Source organism: Palaemon carinicauda, chromosome 37 (genome assembly GCF_036898095.1).
Source record: "Palaemon carinicauda isolate YSFRI2023 chromosome 37, ASM3689809v2, whole genome shotgun sequence".
In the NCBI taxonomy this organism is placed as follows: domain Eukaryota; kingdom Metazoa; phylum Arthropoda; class Malacostraca; order Decapoda; family Palaemonidae; genus Palaemon; species Palaemon carinicauda.
The window spans coordinates 67,965,805-67,978,304 of record NC_090761.1 but is presented as its reverse complement, the minus strand read 5'-3'; the positions used below and the strand labels follow the sequence as shown (position 1 = coordinate 67,978,304).

The window sequence follows — 12,500 nt, the reverse complement described above, 5'->3', positions numbered from 1 at the left end:
GTAGCTTAGCTAATAATAATAATAATAATAATAATAATAATAATAATAATAATAATAATAATAATAATAATAATAATAATAATAATGACCGGATATATTCTATAGTAAAATCCACTTAGAATTACTTGTACAAATAGTATTCTTTAAATTACCGCCATCAATCACTTAAACAGGATGTGGAAAAATTATTATAATGATGACAAGTGCATATCAATATTAGATTAATTTTCTATTTTCCTCCTATAATTATTATTAACAGCTTAGCCATAACGTAAAAAAACAAATAATGGTAATATAAGAGAGCGTTGAATCACATGACCCGATCTTATGTACGTTATGTATCGCTCCGAAACTCTATACTATGATAAATCTGTTCTAAATACTTCTATGAAGGCTAGTGGTTTTGAGTAACGTTATATACACACCAACAACAACAACAACAATTGCAGGACAAAGGTCTCAGTAATTTAAATCCAAGTCTAGGGTTTGGCTAGTTTTCATCACCACGGTGGCCACTGCGGATTGGTGACGGTGGGATATTTTCCGCCTGATCGCTCACAGCAAACCAACCTTGTATGAGTGGCCCTGACTAGTACAGCTTAGCTGATCATGGCGACACGCAAACCCTTTCACCGCGTTCAGGTATCCCCACTCAGAAATGGGTTATTTTAACATACAAAAACAGATACATAAATGCTTATTAATATCGTTATTAATTCTATCAGAAAAATCCCTTCAAATTAGTTGCAATGAGGATTATTTTAGTCTATTTGCCTCATATCAGAATAACTAATCCCGTTTTTCTACTGAACTAGCATATTTCTAATTCCATACAAAAGACTACCATGCTCCTTTTGAAAATTATAAGATTCAAACCATTATAACAAATGTGACTGACATCCATCATTCAATTAAATAACAAAACGAAATAATGAAGCAAATTCGTCAAGCGAAAAAGGGGTTTTGCAATCTCTAGTGTCCTTTGCGGCTTTTGACAAAGAACCTAACAACGTCTCGAAGACAAAAAAAAAAAAAAAAAAATCTGTAATTGTTAAGAACATCACGTATGACTCAGGAATTAAGATGATTTATTAAATATAATAAAAAAAAATCAGAGATAGCAAAGATTTTGTATTATTGAATAGAATGACCAAATCGACCTCTTGTGTTTGATAGATTGGACAGATTTTGTTTTATATATATATATATATATATATATATATATATATATATATATATATATATATATATATATATATATATATATATATATATATATATATATATATCTATATATATATATGTGTGTGTGTGTGTATATATATATATTCTATATATGTAAGTGTAAATATATATATATATATATATATATATATATATATATATATATATATATATATATACTGTATATATATATATATATATATATATATATATATATATACATATATATATGTATATATATATATATATATATATATATATATATATATATATATATATATACATATTACATATATACTTACATATATGTAATCCAAAATCCGGAAAGACAAGTGGAAAATTGGCAAATAACTAAATTCATTCCTCGATGCCAAAAAAAGCCCAGTAGTTATTTGCCAAATATATTCCATAGACCTTCCTTAAGGACATTTCATGCTATCGATATCCTTGAATTGCAAAATGCAAGTAAAATGAAGAAATTCAACCTTCCCAAGGATTCAAACTGGTGTAAAAATAAGATATCGGTTCATTGATCGATCACTTGGCAACAATTGCATTGTTGCAAGTTTTTAACAATAACAATTTAATCGTTATTATTGTCTATTACGGGAGCTTTTTCATCCAAGCATTAATGGAGATAGTGTTTTAAACTTCAAGCAGGTAAGGCACGTTCGATCAATTGATATTCCATGAACTATGATAATTATTCGACCATGTTACTGGTTTTGTTAATGATTATCTACTATAATTTTAAATTTCATTAACGCATGTGGTCTTAAGATGGTATAATTAACCTAAATATAATTTATAAATGCGTGGTGTGGCGGCTCAAGTCACGAATCCCACTTTTCTTATGTCATCCTATTTCAGGTTCAACCTTGGCCTATGTACAGTTGGACACGGGAATCCCTAGCAAACCTCGCACCGAGGAAATGCACCATGCTACACCCTTAAATCGCGGTGATTAACCAAACAGATAGTGTAGAGAGAGAATGCAAAGGTGGTGAGCGGGGCAACACAAAGGAACTAGCCGGGCAGTAAGGGTGTGGCCGGGTGCAGTTTTCCAGATCGCAGTGTCCAACTGTACATGAAATCAATATCATCTACATCATACAAAGTTCCACTAAATTATGATTAGTACCACGTAGACATCTTCGATATACAACACCGTTGTATGTTATGGAAGCGATCCACCCGTGGTAAATCGAATACTACCGCTGCCATCAACGAGTAACATATGACCAGAGTACATACGGGTATGACTATAGTCAATTCTATTTAGTGAGGCAGATTTACACCGACTCGCAGCGGTGCCCTTTTACCTCGGAAAAGTTTCCTGCTATCAGATTGGTTGGACAAGATAATTCTAACCAATCAGATAGCAGGAAACTTTTCCGAGCGAATAGGGCACCGCTGCGAGTCGGTGCAAATGCGCCTCATTAAAAAAAAATTCCCTGTCCTAGGATTTATCTTTCTTAGGATTATCATAACACTAGAGAGTAACGCAGAAAGGGTAAGGGGAATGCTGATTACTATCCTCCCAGGATTACTCTCCTCCCAGGTCCTTTCTGCCTACGATAGAGGGCGTGCCAGCTATGACAGTTGGCTTCGACGTCTCCCCTAAGCATTGACTACCTGCGCCATCTGCCAACCATTTAACCTACTTGGTACAACCTGGCTAAGATCTGAGAGAGAGAGAGAGAGAGAGAGAGAGAGAGAGAGAGAGAGAGAGAGAGAGAGAGAGAGAGAGAGAGAGATGATACCTATCAAAACACAATTACAATTCCAAAAACTTCTAGTTTAGAAGCTTATTGAACTAGTTGCTAGGGATACCGTCTAAAAACTATGAGAGAAGTCGACGAAATTTCAATTTTCTAGAAAGTTTGCACTACAATAACATAAGTGGTATTTGTAGAGCCATGAATGAGAATATTCTAAATGAAAAACATTAGTGATAATCAGTAATGTGTCCTAGCAATTACAAGGACACAATTCGAGATAATGTCTCCTCCATTTGAGATAATTCAGAATACTCTCACTTTATTCCCATCAAAATATATTAAAGCTGTAAGAACTGGGCACTGTGATACGACAGTGAAATCCCAAAATTTTCCATTTCATTATTCCGTGAATAATAAACTTTCATTTTATACTACAACCATTTTTTATGTATGTAAAATAGAATAAGATTTCTGTTTAAGACTAAAGTCGAAAATAAAAGCACACATGTTTTTTTTAATTTGTAAAATCTTGAAGGTAGAGGGCTCACACACTCAAAAATTATTTGATTTAGACCGTCTTCATTTTAATCAAAAGATTTTTTTTCTATATCCGTCTATAACATAAACACCTAAGACTACACTAAAATAAAAAGTAATTCAATGAGTAACAACGTTTATGTTACTAGCAAAAGCTTGACTACTTAACTATAAAACCTATTTTTTCACACTTTATACAGTTAAAAATACTACTTTATTAGGTGTGTATGTACCTAAGACTAAACTTACAAACAAAAAGTAAATTGGGAAAAATATACGTTTGCCTTACAAGTTAAGCCTGGCCATTTGACTATATAACCTATTATTTTACAGTTTATACAGTTTACTCTAACAACAATAATAAGAATAGGGAAGTGGGGAATATAGGGAAAGGAAGAGTACCCCTGGCTACAATCCAGTTTATAGCTCAAAGGGAGGTACTCGGGATGGGAAAGATTAAGGATATAGGGAGAAAGAGAAGTATAGGAGAAGAATAAAAGAGAGGCGCAGACCCTCTTGCGATATTCGGGAACTGGTGTACTGGTTGCGTATTATGTGGTATTTATACAGTTGAATAGACACCTTAATAGGTACGTATGTAAACGCACGTATAAACACCAAAATTTAAAGACCAGACTATACCCTAAAGAGTAACATCCCATCGCCAAGATCGAAAAACCTAAAAGCTGCTTTCTCCTCACCAATGACAGTTAATAAACTAACATAATACGTTTATAATTGACTTTACTCACCTATGCACGACTCATCCAGATAACATATCACAAAAGGGTACGTCACAAATATAAACAGAACAGCCAACGTGAATAACAAAACCATTTCAACGGGAAACGGATTAGCACAGCGCGAAACACTCCGAACGATTGTTTACATATTTGGAGACTTGCTTCTTCTTCTTCTTCTTCTTCTTCTTCTTCTTCTTCTTCTTCTTCTTCTTCTTCTTCTTCTTCTTCTGTGATGAATTATCGGTTATGTCACAACGCCAGAACGTATGTCCCTGTTTCTAAAACCAATCAATCAATTTTGATCTATCTATATATTATTTGTTTATTAATATTAAATGAAAGGGATTACTAGATTAGACGTAAAAGAAATTGAGGTCTCATCCTAGATAGTTTCCTGGATTCGGAGTAAAGAACTAAACGCCTTTTAATGCTTAACAACGCTAGGTCTGTTTTTGTAGAGTTCTCTTGCTTGAGGATGCACTCGGGCACACTATTCTATCTTATTTCTCTTCCTCTTGTTTCGTTAAAGTTTTTATAGTTTATATAGCAGATATCTATTTAAATTTTACTGTTCTTGAAATATCTTATTTTTCCTTGTTTCCATTCCTCACTGGGCTATTGTCCCTGTAGGAGGCCCTGGGCTTATAGCATCCTGCTTTTCCAACTTGGGTTGTAGCTTAGCAAATAATAATAATAATAATAATAATAATAATAATAATAATAATAATAATACTCCAGTGACTTGTCACGTTGGTTCTGGTTACAACTGGAACGTAATCTTGAGACTTCAAAAAAATCATGAAGCAGCACTGCCATTGGTAAGAAAAAAAAATTTTCGTATAAAGAAATTCATAACCTATAGATACTTTGGTGTACGATTTTCCGTTCTAAATTCTCATCTTTCTAAGTAATCTCGTAAAAAATCACTCCCTCAAGATTGATATTATATTGCGTCTGTTTTCCTTCAAAACTTACTTTAACGAACTAAATGCTACTTATGACATGAACATCTTGAGGGTACACCAGGGCATACTATTCTATCTTATTTCTCTTCCTATTATTTTGTTAAAGATTTTATAACTTATAGAGGAAGTATTTATTTTTATGTTACTGTTCTTAAAATATTCTATTTTTCTTTGTTTCCTTTCCTCACTGGGCTATTTTCCCTGTTGGAGCCCATAGGATTGTAGCATCCTGCTTTTCCAAGTAGGGCTGTAGCTTAGCAAGTAATGATGATAATAATAATAATAATAATAATAATAATAATAATAATAATAATAATAATAATAATAATAACTAATTTTGTCTTCATTACCTAAAATCTGAGCAATGCGATAATAAAACGAATGGATTCTATATACTAAATGAAAGAACTACAGGAAATCGTATATAGAGCGTTTACATATACTTTCACTGTGAGGATCTTAACCACACACCTTCACCGATCCTTTCTTTGTGGTCACCCATCCAAATATTAACCAAACACAAATTTGTTAATTTTAATTGTCACCCATCCAAATATTAACCAAACACAAATTTGTTAATTTTAATTGTAAAGGTTTAATGTTTTAAGGGTGGTCAGGAATAGGCGAGGAAAAAGAATGGCAATGATCTAGCAGGACAATGCCCTACAGACTGACCATATATACTTATGATCAGCGTCCAACCCCCTCTCCATCCAAGCTTGGATCAGTGAGCGCCAGGCAATGGCTGCTGATGACTCAACAGGTAGACCTGCAAGGTACCCCAAAACCTTGGGGGAGGCAAAAGACAGTGACAATGATCTAGCAGGACAATGCCCTAGAGACAGACCATATATACTTATGATTAACGTCCAACGCATGCTGATGATTCAGCAGGAAGACCTACAGGTTATCCCAAAACTTCCATCCTTAGCTCACAAGGATGCCGAGGTTGCAGACACGATAAAAAATCATCAAGCTTGTGCTAATCTCGAACACCATTCTAGCAGATCGTCAGCATTGAAGTATCCAAAAGGCAGTAGAGATACTTGCATCACCAGTGAGAGAACAGAGTTATGTATGACGGGCCTCATAGCCATTGGTCATGATACTTGCTTTACATGCAATGGTGCCTGGGTTAATTGCATATCCGATCTAGTGGTCATGATACTCCCTTTAGGATTATTGTGGCCTATGTGATAATGTCCCTGACTGGTGATCGCCATACTGGGGTTCAAGTCCCACTGAAACTTGTTAGTTGCTTTGGTCGCTGCAACCTCACCATCTTTGTGAGCAAAGGATGGGGGATTTTGGGGGAGCCTGTAGATCTATCTGCTGAGTCATCAGCAGCCATTGCCTGGCCCTCCTTACTCCTAGCTTGGGTGCTGATCATATGTATATATGGTCAGTCTCTAGGGCATTGTTCTGCTTGATAGAACAATGACACTGTCCCTTGCCTCTGAAATTCATGAGCGGCATTTAAACCTTCAAACAAGTGAGACTGCCAGGCTTACATCACACCTCAGGCTCTAGGGGGTATGATACTTGTTTTATAGTTAATGTAGGTGATATTTGTTTTAATGTTACTATTCTTAAAATATTTTATTTTTCCTTGTTTCCTTTCCTCACTGGGCTATTTTCCCTGTTGGAGCCCCTGGGCTTATAGCATCCTGCTCTTCCAACTAGGGTTGTAGCCTGGCTGGTAATAATAATAATAATAATAATAATAAAAATAATAATAGCAAGAGTGGCAGGGTTATATGGACTTCGATGTCTACCTGCCGTGAAGCTCACTCACCAATGTGAGGATTAGTACCTAATTTCCAATTGTGGCAGCGAGTTCAGCCTTCAGGAAGCGTTGTACTGGCAGAGCTATTTATGCAAGTTCCTTCAAATCCCAGCGTGTATCTGTTGACCAAAGTAGCGGATAACGTGCCTGATAGTTAATATACTGTTTTGGGTAGTATTAGTCAGCATGAAAAAATTTATGTAGCTAGCAAATCCTCCTGAATCATTTACTAACATTTGTAAGCTAAAAACTTCGCTTTGGCATGGGATTAGACAAGATGCTAATGGGATTTCTGTTTAGGTGTATGAAACAACATATGTTTTTGGAATTTTACCGCACAGGGGTCCATCCACGATTCGGTAGTTAAAAGATAAATGTGGAATTGACTGTTATGATGAATCTTTTGGAAAAGCATGAACGTTGAAAGGATAAAAAAAAATATATTAATAATCCAATAAATATACACAAAGACAGTATACGGCACATATTTTTGTGCGTATTTATCCGTATCGTTGTTTCTGCGATGCCTACATACATCACAAGGATCCTAAATGCTTTGCACACTGAGAAAATGCCTTAATAAAATCTTGGTATTTGGGTTAATAATCAGATCATTCATTTTCGATTGCAATTGTTCAGTTTACTTCAGTTACTTTTTGTACTATTTTCATGATTACAAAAATTGCTCAGTTCACTTCAATTTATTTACTTTTTGTATTATTTTCATGATTACAAAAATTGCTCAGTTCACTTCAGTTTACTTACTTTTTGTACTATTTTCATGATTACAAAAATTGCTCAGTTCACTTCAGTTTACTTACTTTTTGAACTATTTTCATGATTACAAAAATTGCTCAGTTCACTTCAATTTATTTACTTTTTGTATTATTTTCATGATTACAAAAATTGCTCAGTTCACTTCAGTTTACTTACTTTTTGTACTATTTTCATGATTACAAAAATTGCTCAGTTCACTTCAATTTATTTACTTTTTGTACTATTTTCATGATTACAAAAATTGCTCAGTTCACTTCAGTTTACTTACTTTTTGAACTATTTTCATGATTACAAAAATTGCTCAGTTCACTTCAATTTATTTACTTTTTGTATTATTTTCATGATTACAAAAATTGCTCAGTTCACTTCAGTTTACTTACTTTTTGTACTATTTTCATGATTACAAAAATTGCTCAGTTCACTTCAGTTTACTTACTTTTTGTACTATTTTCATGATTACAAAAATTGCTCAGTTCACTTCAGTTTACTTACTTTTTGAACTATTTTCATGATTACAAAAATTGCTCAGTTCACTTCAATTTATTTACTTTTTGTACTATTTTCATGATTACAAAAATTGCTCAGTTCACTTCAGTTTACTTACTTTTTGAACTATTTTCATGATTACAAAAATTGCTCAGTTCACTTCAATTTATTTACTTTTTGTATTATTTTCATGATTACAAAAATTGCTCAGTTCACTTCAGTTTACTTACTTTTTGTACTATTTTCATGATTACAAAAATTGCTCAGTTCACTTCAGTTTACTTACTTTTTGAACTATTTTCATGATTACAAAAATTGCTCAGTTCACTTCAATTTATTTACTTTTTGTACTATTTTCATGATTACAAAAATTGCTCAGTTCACTTCAGTTTACTTACTTTTTGAACTATTTTCATGATTACAAAAATTGCTCAGTTCACTTCAATTTATTTACTTTTTGTATTATTTTCATGATTACAAAAATTGCTCAGTTCACTTCAATTTATTTACTTTTTGTACTATTTTCATGATTACAAAAATTGCTCAGTTCACTTCAGTTTACTTACTTTTTGAACTATTTTCATGATTACAAAAATTGCTCAGTTCACTTCAATTTATTTACTTTTTGTATTATTTTCATGATTACAAAAATTGCTCAGTTCACTTCAGTTTACTTACTTTTTGTACTATTTTCATGATTACAAAAATTGCTCAGTTCACTTCAGTTTACTTACTTTTTGTACTATTTTCATGATTACAAAAATTGCTCAGTTCACTTCAGTTTACTTACTTTATGTATTATTTTCATGATTACAAAAATTGCTCAGTTCACTTCAGTTTACTTACTTTTTGTACTATTTTCATGATTACAAAAATTGCTCAGTTCACTTCAGTTTACTTATTTTTTGTACTATTTTCATGATTACAAAAATTGCTCAGTTCACTTCAGTTTACTTACTTTTTGAACTATTTTCATGATTACAAAAATTGCGTTAACTTTACTCTAATGTTAGTAGGGGACTATGGTATTAGTACAGTAAACATATTCTGGCTTGACTATTGAGATGTTTTACAGGCCAAATGAACATACCGAAGTGATTCGTTGAGCCAGCAAAGATAAAAGAGAAAATCATTCTAGGATCATCTATTACGGCTGTGATAGCCTGTCGGACATGGGTTCAAATCCTGATAAAGCCCAATAGTATCTAATAATGTCTGCAACCTCACCATCCTTGTGAGCCGAGGATGGAGCGTTAAGGGGAGCCTATAGCTTTACCTGCTGAGTCATCAGCAGCCATTGTCTGGCTCTTCCTGCTCTTAGCTTTTGCTGCTACTACTCCTATTAGAACGACTTACACAAGTGTGCAAGCTACGGACTCTTGCGCTTACACAAGTCCACAAACCACGGACTCATGCGCTAAAGGCAGCCCGTAAGTGAGATAGTATGTGGAGGTCAGTAATGATATAAGAATTGGATAGAAAAAAAAAATAAAAAAAAAAAATAAATAAATAAATAAATAAATAAATAAATAAATAAATACAAACGGGATCAATCAGTTGCTCCTAAATATAAGGGATCTTGAGAGCTGATCATATTATGATCAGTCTTTATGGCATTGTCAATGTCCCTTGCCACTGCCGTTCATGAGCAACTTTTAAAAGTAATCAATATATTTCCAGAAATAGGTATATTCGTAATGAAGATTTTTGATGATAAATGTCTCACCCTTTTTGAGTCAATAACTTTTTCTAAAACTCTGGTTATAATTTTAGTGATTTTAGCTATAGGTTAAGCCAATTCACTTGTCAGTACATATTGAATTTCTCTTTTGTTTACCTTTCGTATGTTTCCATATAACGCATAAAATTTCAGTCAATTCGTATCTAATTACCCGTGGAAACTGAAAAAAAAAAATTATTAAATTATCTTGATATAATTTTTGTATGGATAATATAAACCTCGTATTTATATTTTAGTTTGGCCCGGTGTGGAATAACTAATGGATAAATTTGATAAACCTTTGAGTGCAATCTGAGAGAAGAAAAAATAGTTTAGAGCCCCCTTAAAATGACAGCCTTGCATTTTCTGTAATGAAGTTAGTTTTCTTTATATGGTATAGCGGGAACTATTAAAAGTTAAGCACTGCACTGCTTTAGAAGATGGTCACATATTTTCGAAGAATTCCTTTAAAATATGACATAACCGTCATTAAAATAAATACATATCAGTGAATATCAAGGTATTAATTCGTTTGTGTTATCTTTTAATTGCTGTTAATATATCATTTTTTTTTTATTTTGAGTTTATTTCTTTTTAAAGTTAAGGCTACAGGTCTTGTGTTTTAATCTAATTGTAACTTATTTCAATGATTTTTCTTCCTGCTACTACGGCACGGCTTTCTTATTAATTTATTTCTTATGTCAAAACGTAAAGTTACAGTTAAGATAAATGGTCAAAAAATATTTTTTAAAAGTCCTAGAGTTCATGATAAATTTGTAAAGATGTATTATAAAGTTAAAAGAATAATAAGACTGAAGACTATCAGAAGGATATAACAATAACAAAGATTAAGTATAAAAAAGAAAGGCGTAAGATAAATAAATAAGTTAAAAGAAAATGTAAATATTGACTTCCCATGCAATCCAATATCATCAATTGGGCTCAACAAACTTCAGCAAAACACATCAAAGTATTACTGTTCATCAACAGCACAAAAATCAAACAATACATCTATACATCCTGCTGACATAAGTCTCTTTTTATAGTTGATTTATGAGAGATCTAATTTAATGTTGTTACTGTTCTTGAAATATGGCGTGATCTCAGAAAGTATTCTTTTACTTTGGTATGCAACCTCCCTATTTTTAATTGGTAAAATAAGCAAGAACCGAAAACTAATAGTCCTTGCTTCGGAGGTGCGCTCGCTTCGCTCGCAAAAAAAATAAAAACATCAAGCTTCGTATGTACTGGCAAGCAATAATGTTGAGCCATGCACGCTACCATTAATGATTTATAATTATTTCTTAGATAATTATTTCCGGATATATTATTTTTTTTAAATCTAATGGTTTTTGCTTTGCCGTGAAGTGAGATCGTTACTATCAGGCGAGATCGTATACCAAAGCGAAAGCACGACTTTGAGATCGCATACCAAAACAGCACCGAAATAAGTTATCTTAATTGTACATTACTTCTCTAGTAGTGTATTTATTTTCTTATTTCCTTTCCTCACTACACTATTTTTCCATGATGGAACCCGTGGGCTCATAGCATCCTGCTTTTCCAACTGGGGATGTATCTTAGCTCGTATTAATATCAATAGAATTTCTAAGACTACCTGCTTCAATTACTTAAAATCCTTATAAACACTCCAGAAGGCATTTTCGGGATGTATGTATAATAGTGGCCACTTGTATGTATGATTACGGCTAATTTAGAATACGGCAGTGGAAGGGGGGTCGCAGGGGGGCGTTAGTCCCTCCCTGTTAGGTAAGTAGGTAAGGACACGGCTTGTAGGTTGGGTTGGGGGGAAAATTTAGGTTAGTTGATGTCAATTTTTAATCCAAATGGGAGGAAATGGCCACTGATATACAAAGGCCGCGCATATTCTTCGATAAATACCATCATGCTGAAAGAAATATTAAAATAAATAAAACTTAAAAAAACAATGATACTTACCAAACGGGTTAACGAGGAAGTCAAAAATCCCCCTGGTTTCAGTAATGTTAGGCGAGACAGTGGTAGTCGTGTCTCGTATTTCATAACTCAGATCAACACCAGTGGGTTTATCTACCTCACCTTCCCCATGTATATGGTTACCTAGGTCTTGATCAATGGGGTTATCTTGCAACAGTGCGTTCATGAGATGGACAATTGCATCGTGAGAAACGCTATCATCTCCCATATCTGTTTAGGGGGAAAATGGTGCAAAAAGTCAGCGGAAGGTCATAGAAAACGGGCGTCGAGGAGATATAGAGAATGGGAAATGGCATATTATATTCTCTGGAGACCATTTTCTATGAGAATTTCATAGTATACTTAAAACAATTCATTACTTAACAGATTTACTCTATAATTCAACTTCAATTTCAAATTAGGATCTACCTTAGCAATATTTCTTTAATCACGAAAGTACTTCAGCTTGAGATCCTATCAAAGAAAATAATATGCCATTTCTAACTGTGTTCTGTAAATGAACATCAAGAAAAGTCGACAGGAGTAAAAGTCATTATGTATTGTATGTCACAAAGTAAACAAATA

The 12,500-nt window shown here is 33.3% G+C and overlaps 1 protein-coding gene across 5 annotated transcripts in view; it reads right to left on the bottom strand.

Moving 5' to 3' along the window:
• Window positions 1–12,500, bottom strand: part of LOC137629760 (proclotting enzyme-like) — a 236,224-nt gene that overhangs the window by 96,093 nt on the left and 127,631 nt on the right. For all 5 annotated transcript variants that reach the window (XM_068361373.1, XM_068361372.1, XM_068361376.1 and 2 more), the window contains one exon: window positions 11,919–12,146. In XM_068361373.1, coding sequence (XP_068217474.1) covers window positions 11,919–12,146 — 228 coding nt within the window. The remainder of the gene's footprint in view (window positions 1–11,918; window positions 12,147–12,500) is intronic.